The 9022-nt window shown below is 40.3% G+C and overlaps 1 protein-coding gene across 1 annotated transcript; it reads right to left on the bottom strand.

Moving 5' to 3' along the window:
- Nucleotides 1-1395: 1395 nt before the first annotated feature.
- Nucleotides 1396-8151, bottom strand: TMEM126B (transmembrane protein 126B). Its single transcript, XM_026015240.2, has 5 exons — nucleotides 7982-8151; nucleotides 4615-4736; nucleotides 3206-3399; nucleotides 2017-2128; nucleotides 1396-1741 (listed from the first exon to the last, which is right to left on the bottom strand). The coding sequence occupies exons 1-5, from the start codon at nucleotides 8060-8062 to the stop codon at nucleotides 1558-1560; spliced, it is 693 nt and encodes a 230-aa protein (XP_025871025.1). The 5' UTR covers nucleotides 8063-8151; the 3' UTR covers nucleotides 1396-1557.
- Between the last annotated feature and the right edge of the window lie 871 nt (nucleotides 8152-9022).

Here is a 9022-nt window from a genome sequence, read left to right as displayed (position 1 = left end):
GCCCCACGTTGGGCTCCCTGCTCAAGGGGACGCCTGGTTTTCCTTCTCTCTCGCTCTCAAGTGAATAAAACCTTTTAAAAAATCTTTATTTACTACAAACCTATGGAATTACTGAATGGAAGTCCCATTTGATCTCTGAGCAAGGCAATCCAGGTGCCCCTCTCTTAGGTGGCAGCTGATAAAAGCAGAGAGAAAAATCAATACAATACATTGCAAGCAATTCAATGATATAATCCAATACAAAAGTGGGGTGGGTGGGGTGGGGAATCACATGGTTAAGGCAGTTGGGGGAAATGGAGGAGAAACAGACAACATAAACACATTTACACCTATATAGCAGGTAAGGTTCCACGTACTTTAATCTTTGCAATCTCACTGCAAAGTGGTTATTAGTATATTTTCAGAGGAAACCCAGAAAAGTTAGGTAACTTGCCAAATGTGTAGTATAGGATGTCTTTCATATGCTAGGTCTTGAATCAATATTAGCTGAATAAATGAATACATATTTATTCACATGAAAGATAGCTTGTGAATTTTCTTTGCTGTGCTTCTAATTATTCCTAGAAAAATGCTATAATCATTAACTGCAGGCAGGGAAAGAATTATGATAATTGGTATGGAGTCCTAGCAACAATAATAGTAACAGCAATAACACATGTAGACTTCCTGTGAGTTGGCCACTGTTTCGATTTACATATATTAACTCATTTAATCCCAACAGCACTATGAAGTCAGTAAAATCTTTATTCTTATTTTACAAATGAGGAAACGGAGGTGCAGAGAGGTGAAATAGTTTGTTAAAACTCATCCTATCCTGTTGGTAAGCAGTAAAGCCCAGATTTGAACCTGAGAGATGAGCCCAGGCTGTACTTACTATCTCTGACCAATCTTGCCTCTAGTACCTTGCTTCTTTCACCTAGCATCACCTTTCTCTTGAAACCTTGGCCTCTTACAGCCACTCTGGCATGTACTGCTTTCTAACACCAAAGGGAAGTATCAATAGACTTCCCAGTTTTTTGTATTGTAGGAAAGGCAAAGTCAAGTCATGGAGTAAGGTACAAACTTTGAACTGCTCCTTCAAAATTTAGGTCAAATGTCACTTTTTCCCCTTAGGTTTCCCTTCTGCCCAAGTAGTTAACAGTCATATCTTCAATGTGCCCACAGAATTATTTGTATACTTCTCAAACCTTCTCTTGCTATGTGCTCATATTTTAAATTCCTCTTCTAATTGTGAGTTCCTTCTGGGTTAAGGACGATTCCTTATTATATTTTACACAGTATCTTGAGATGTAAGATGCTTAATAAATTTCTTATGAATGAATATATAAATGTGCACAGCAGACCTTGACATCCCAAACCCATTTCCACACACAATGAAGAAAGATGAAGCTTACATTTAAATACTGAAGTACTGAATATTTATTGAGTACCTGCTGTATACCAGGCAAAAGGAACAGAAACAAACTGTCCAGAGTTACTTTTAACTCCTTCAGCAATGCCCAAGTCCTCATCATAAAAAACTCCACTCTGCTGATTTAGTATCCATTCACTCTTTGATTAATCTTCATGTACAGTTTTCTGAAGTGTACTTTCAAATATTGCATAGTGCTGTAGACCATTAAATATTCCAAAGACAGTCTGAAAGACTAGAGGAATTATCATCCCTTTTATCTCTCTTTGACTAAGCAGCAGCCAGTAAAGTAAAAACTTTCCTTTTGGTGGCAGTGGAACAGTATGATACCTAAAAAGGAAAAATAATTAAGAACTTCTTCTGGATATATTTTCTATGAAAAGTTCATTGATTTCTCCTAAGTGGATAATTTTTATTCTAAGGTCTTTCATGTAGATAGCAAAAAAGGTTTAATTAAGGCTATTTGAAGTACCAAACTACATTCTGATTAAAATGTGTCATTTGCAGCTGAATAATAAGAAAAGTTTATTAACATTAAGGAAACAAACAAAAAACAAAAAACAAAAAAGGAGGAAGGAATAAAAGGAACAAACAGATGGACTTACTTGACTGCCAGGTGTCCATTTTTAGAAAAAGCCAAACCACAGGGATATAAAAAACCACATACTATGCCGACCAGTGTACTCCTCAGAACACAATTTTCCTGGCTTATATTGCCTGGAAAACAAAAGTAAATTTGGTCTCCTTTTAAAACTCAGAATAAGAACTATTAAGACACTCTTGTGCCCTCACAGAGTAGTTATCTGTACTGTCCTCAATCATAGTGAAACACAGAATATTAGAAATTCAGTCTAAGGCATGTGATAGACTAAATGAACCACATTAAAAAATGCTTTTATTATACTTAAGGAGAGTTATCTCTTATATATGTATTTGTTGAGGAAGCAATTTCAAAATGAAAAATATTAAATTAGCAGACCCAGACATCTGGATTCTAGGTTAACATAGTTTTATTGTTAGGCATGTATTAGTGATATAATGCTGCATAAAAGAGACCCAATCACTAACCTTTAGGTGATGCCACCAGGAAAGAAAGAAAAAGACAAATATTTTTAAATAAATATTTAAATAATTTTTTAAGTGTGCACAATGCTTTGAAGGTAAAATGAATAGAGAATGTATCTAGAAACCTAAACTACCCTGAGGGAATCAGAGAAGGTTTCCCTGGGAAAGAGATATATAAGCAGGATTCAGAGGTTCCATCAATTACTAGTTATGAAACTTCAGGTAAGGGGAGGAAGCAGGAAATAACATTAGAAGTCCACAGTAAGCCAGATACCTCATTAGGCATTTAACATACAGTATTTTAATTATCACAGCAGTCCTGTGAGGTGAGTACTAGTAGTCCTCATTTATAGATAAGACAACTGAGTCTTAGATATTAAATGACTTGCCCAATGTCATAAAACTTAAGTGGTGGGAGGCAGAATCTGAAATCATGTGTGTAGTATGCCTAAAGCTTGCTTTTCCTCCAGTGTATTATGTTGCTTCTTAGCCTACGTGAACATGTCTTGGCTTTGGTTGTGTTATCTGTAAAGAGGACATAATACCACTTGCCCTTCCTAATCAGGAGGACTTTTGCGGGGATGAAATAAGACAATATATGTGAAAGTACTTAATTGGTAAAGCAATATATAAGCATTAGTGATCATCATCAGCAGTTGTAACAGTATATGTTAATGTGTAATTTTACTTAAACATAAACACATTATACATTAATGAATTTAAATTTACCTAAATACAAAGCATCTGTTACAAGGAACTTATAGGCGACTATAGTAGACAAAAACGGAAGTGTAGTCACTGATGCGTATGTCTTCAAAGCATCATGTTTAACCTTGAAGCAGTGTCTGAAAATGAGGTTGGCCAATAATCCAGAGAAACTAGCTGCTGTTCCAAAGAAGACTGTGCCATATATATTTAAAGTCCTAATAGGAAAAACAATGAGAAAAATTACATTCACATTATATTCTCTTAATAGATATATAGCCTTTCCTGAGTGGTCTTTTATTATTACATATTTACTCAACACAAATTATATCTTGAACACTTAACTATATAAAAGACATTTTCTAAGTGTTGAGGATGGGGTAGTGAATAAAGAAAAAAAAATCCTACCTCTCATGGAACTTGCATTCTAATGAGAGGATAGAATTATCTTTCTGAGATCACTTAGAGTGGTTCTAAAATTGAACTCTATTAAGAGAGAAATTTTGGCCACAAATAGAAATGAGTATGTACCAATATAGCCAAATTTTTTGAGATATCTAAGCCTAAAAACATTGCTTTTGCTATTAAAAGAATTTGCTATATAATATGAACAAAGGTTGTTTACATTTGGTTAGGCCTTCTAGCCAATAACTATTTCTTAATTAGTGCAGGTATAGTTCAAATACCTTGTCTATGATTGCCAAAACTTCATACAAAGATATCTGACAGATCTAGTTTTACTTATTCAGATTTATACCTAAATTCAGAAATGTCTGAGGTCTAAGATTAAATCCTTTTTTTCTTTCTTGAGCTCTGTTAATCTAAATTGAAATGGTAATATGAAACGATATGTACATCATGGAATCAGTATTCCTTTTTGCTGAAATCAGCACTGCACTGAGTTAATCAATTCTAAACTGAATTTAATTTGTAACTGAACATCAATTAAATATAAGTAGCTCCCAAAAGGGTGTTTTCCTACTTTCTTTTAAAGATGTTTATTGTAAGGCAGCCTGGGTGGCTCAGTGGTTTAGCCAAGTCCCGTGTCGGGCTCCCTGCATGGAGCCTGCTTCTCCCGCTGCCTGTGTCTCTGCCTCTCTCTCTCTCTGTGTCTTTCATGAATAAATAAATAAAATCTTAAAAAAAAAAAAAGATGTTTATTGAACAAATAACATTTGAACAATAATTTTGGACATTTTCTTTTTTAAGAAGCAAAATAAATTATCCACAGTCCCAATATTCCAACAAACCACTATTTCCACCATCCATGTTTCCCTCCAGTTCTTTTTTTCATGAACTTTCTTTATAACCTACCAAATAGAGTTAATAGGATTGTAGATCCTCAGAAACAATGGCAATATAGAAGATTGGCAAATAAGGTTATTGACTTTCAGTCAATAACTGAGGTTATTGATAAGGGGTGTGTCTCTTACTTTTCTCTTCTAAGATATTCAAATTTTTTTTCTATGATTTCAATGACCATTGGTCTTCTGAATTTTGCATCTTCTAGAGAAAGACTGGGCTGACCAGGTGTGTATGTTGCCATGCTGATGTCCTGGAAAACACAAAATTTCAGACCATAATAGCTAATGATATTAATAACAAATCTTATAAATTTTAGATTCAGATTAAAAAACATTTAGACTCTAGTAAAATGTCATCTGCTTTCACATACTTTGTCAATGATTCAATCAGCATTTAGTAGCTTTTATCTGCTAGACAATGTTTTTTTGAGAAATTGGTAGGATAATGATCATCTCTACTTTTATACTTTATTTTTAAAAATATTTTATTTATTTATTCATGAGAAACAGAGAAAGGAAGAACATAGGCAGAGGGAGAAGCAGGCCCCCTGTGGGGAGCCTGATGCAGGACTCAATCTCAGGACTCCAGGATCATGCCCTAAGCTGAAGGCAGACATTCAACCACTGAGCCACCAGGCGTCCCTATTTTTACACTTTAATAGATGAAAAAAAAAAAAAAAAAAAAAGAGGTTCAGAAAGGTTGACCTGCCTTAGGACCTAGTGTAGAAGGATAATCTCTTGAGATACTGAGTTTTTGTTTTCCTTCAGTTTCACCCAAAGGCAGCCAGGTCCTTTGTAGTTCTTGCTGTAGCTTTTTCAGAGGTTGAAGGAAGCAATAGCTACTTGTTGGCAACTATCTCATGAAAGCCTGAGCTCATTTTGGAGATTATGTTTCCTGGAGAAGCAGAGCAGGGATTGCATTGGAGAATAGTGACAGAGAACATCAGAAAGAGGGACACTGTTCCAGGCTAGGAAGAGGTAGTGGGTCATGGATAGCGTGGATTACATAAATTATATATCCAGCTCCCTAGGAGCCCCTGGGGCAGAAGCATAGTCTTTGCTGGAAACTTTATGTGGTATACCAGGGAGCCTGGACTCATGGCTGTGTCCCAAGTGTGATGTATGAACAAATAGTTGCCAATGTCAAGGGACCATGTAGGTTTATACGGTAGCATCTTAACAGGAAGTAAAAGACAGTGATAGATAAAACAAAATTGGATCCTAGGAAAGGATCCTTTTTGAATGTTTTGCTCGGGGTTAAGACTTGGATCTCTGTCAAAAGTCTTAACATTTGTTAAATCCTTTTATTTATGGGATTGGCATTATGGGATTCTAGATGAGCTGATGAATAGATTAAAAAAATATGGCCCTTCACAATTTATATTGACCTCCATTTTAACATTTATAATCAAGGGGATAAACTAGATCTCAAATATCAGGGGTCCCGGGCAAGAGAATTGGAATGGATTAAGCATAAAGAACAGAGAAGATAAAAAATCGGTAATTCTCAACCTTTAGTGTGCACAAGAATCACATGGGGAGTTTATTTGAAATGCGATCTCTTGAACTCCCTCCTGATATCTGGATTCAATAGCAGTAGGGTGAAGTCTAGAAATCTTCATTTTAATAACATCAGTGATTCTGACGCTGCTAATCAGTGGACACATGGCTGTAATTGTTGAACATCACTATAATTCTCATTTGCTGAATAAGTGATATGTACCAATCTTAACCCTAACTAACAAAAGGCTAATTCATCCATGGCATCAACATTCTGGAGATATGGGCTCTTCTGAACTTTCATGTATTAACTTTCATAAGCCCAGGGCACAATGAGTAATAATGGAAAAGTTTTCCTGCATCATTGCAGAACTGGACTCAGCTAGTACTATCTTTTTGTTTAAAATATCTGGAGGACAAGGAAAGAAATTATAAATTACATTTTCTCACAGACTAGATTTAATCTTTTGGCTCTATTGAACATCTAAATGGAAAATGGAAGATAACAGTAATATCTATGGGAGATTCTGTATCTAAATTTTTTTTTTTTTAATTTTTTATTTATTTATGATAGTCACAGAGAGAGAGAGAGAGGCAGAGACACAGGCGGAGGGAGAAGCAGGCTCCATGCACCGGGAGCCTGATGTGGGATTCGATCCCGGGTCTCCAGGATCGCGCCCTGGGCCAAAGGCAGGCGCCAAACCGCTGCGCCACCCAGGGATCCCTAATCCATCTAATGTTCTATCAAGGCAGATAACAGTAACATGGTAATTTATCATAGGTTTGTTTAAAATAAATGTTTATTTTACTGTCATCCAATTCATTTCAGTCCCTTACTTCCCACAAAGAAAACTCTTAGGCAATGCCTTATACCAACCTTCCACCTTGTCTACACTATCAGTATACAGGGAGCCCAGAGACCCAGTATTATGATTCTAAAATGCTGAAAAAGGACAAATATGTGTTGAGTACAAATATTTATGTAGTGCCTAGTCTTTGGAAAGCACTGTTATTAAAGCAGAGAAATAGACTAATAACTTTCTGATAGACTTTTTTTTCTGATAGACTCTTAACAAGTACTAAAATGTAAAGACTTTGCTATAATCAAGTTTCTAAAACTTTTTTCAAATTTTTATTTAAATTCCAGTTGGTTACATATAGTGTAATATTGGTTTCAGTAGTTGAATTTAATGATTCATCACTTGCATATTGACACCCTGTGCTCATAAGAAGCGCCGTCCTTAATACTCATTACCTATTTAGACCATTGGCCACCCACCTCCCTCCATCTACTCTAATTAGTATTTTATCTAAAAACTGACTAGTCCAAGGCCGCCAAACTGGTCACCACTATTATCCCCGTAAGACTGTACGTATTCAGGTTTATAGTCTGCAAAGCACTTTACCGTATTGTTCTGCTTTTACGTGTATTCTTTACCCGACTTTCAGAATTTTATTTAATATTCGCTCATCCTTTACCAGCACTTGGTATTCGACAGACCCCAGGGTAATTAAGATGCAGTCGCGTTCTCCGGAATCTACAACCCAACCGAGGTCAGGACAAAAAGGCAGGTAATTTAAAGGCAGAATGAGTGTGCCATAAAGACAAAACGAAAACAAGCAGAAGACCTAAGAAAAGCCAAACTTAACCTAGCCAAGAGAAGTGTGGGAAGGCTTCCGGAGTAAGTGACGTTTAAACGAATACTTGAAAGAGGAGAATTTGGTGGGGTGGAAATTGCACGGTAGCATTTCAAGTTGAAAGCCAGCTCAAAGGCCAGGAGGCAAGAGAAAAGAAACTGCAAGCGGTCGGGAGCGGACTTTAGGTCTCCCGCTTTCTCTCCGCCTCCTTCCACACCTTGGGGCTTCACTGGTTGCGCCCTGCGCGGACCTGGGAGTCTGTTCGCTTTAGGTTCTGAAAGCCCGTCATTTCAGAAGCGTCTGTAAATACCTGGAGGCTGCAGACATCACGACTCCTCCCGCCCCGGGTTCCCCCTACCTTGGACGCTTCCCCCGCTCTCGCCGGCACCACACCCGCGCCCTCCGGCTCAGCCCCGGCCGCACGCCCGAGCGCCGCCATCTTGGCGGGTCACATGACTGGCGGTGGGCGGGGACCCCGAACGCCCGGAGCGGGAAGTGGTGCCGGCTCACGCCTCTCGCCTGCAGCCCGGCCCTCCCCGACCCAGTCAAAAGCCGCGCCCTCCATGCTGGCCGTGATTGGGCGCGGCGTCCAGAGAGGAGGGCGGCCCATTGGCTTCGAGGGGGTCCAGACGCCCGTGGGCCCGCCTTCTCGCCAGCCCAGCCTTCCCGGTCCCTGCGATTTGTTAGCCGAGCTGCGCCTCGCCTCCTGCTGAGGGGCGCGTGGGGGCGGTCCGAGCGCGAGGATGTTGCTGCGCGCGGTCCTCCCCTCTGGGCGCCTCGGTTAGCTGGGGCGAGCTGCCCGGCCTCTTCGCTACCTGAGGGAGTCGTCCCCTCTGGCCTGGCTCGTGTGTTAAGGCTCCGGCTCCCCGGGCACCTCCTGCCCAGAGCTCGCAGCCGGCCAGCGGCGCGGCCCCGGCCCGCCTCCCCGCCCCCCGCCGCGGTCTGGCTCCTCTCCCGGTCGTTGGTCCCCTCGTATTCCGTCCTTTCACCCCGCTTGCAGAGGGGCCAGAGGGAATTCTCCCCGCACTGCCCGGGAAGACCCCTTTGCCGGCCGGTGCCTCGGGGTGCGGGCGGGGGCGCTGCGAGGAGGCCTGGCGCCCTTTTGTGCACGTTCAGTGCCCGGCAGCACCTCCCAGACCAGCACCCCCGACCCTCCAGTCTCCATGTCTTAGAGAAGCCAAATTCGAGAGTTATATAATTTCTAGTGCTGCTGTTTCTCCTGCCTGAGGAAACACTTCATCGCGTGGAGGGTGCAGGACGTTTCTGTGCACTTCCATATAAGAACGGGGTGTGGGCAGGGGTGGCCCGCGGTAGCAGAGAGATTTCTTGTCTTTTCTGCAAGAGGAAGGTGGGTAGTCTGGAGAGAGATGGAGAGAAAGGGTGGACGTGGAAGCCAAGC

Source organism: Vulpes vulpes, chromosome 11, assembly GCF_048418805.1.
Source record: "Vulpes vulpes isolate BD-2025 chromosome 11, VulVul3, whole genome shotgun sequence".
In the NCBI taxonomy this organism is placed as follows: domain Eukaryota; kingdom Metazoa; phylum Chordata; class Mammalia; order Carnivora; family Canidae; genus Vulpes; species Vulpes vulpes.
Note: the sequence above shows the minus strand (reverse complement) of the source record. Positions and strands in the feature narration are given on the sequence as shown.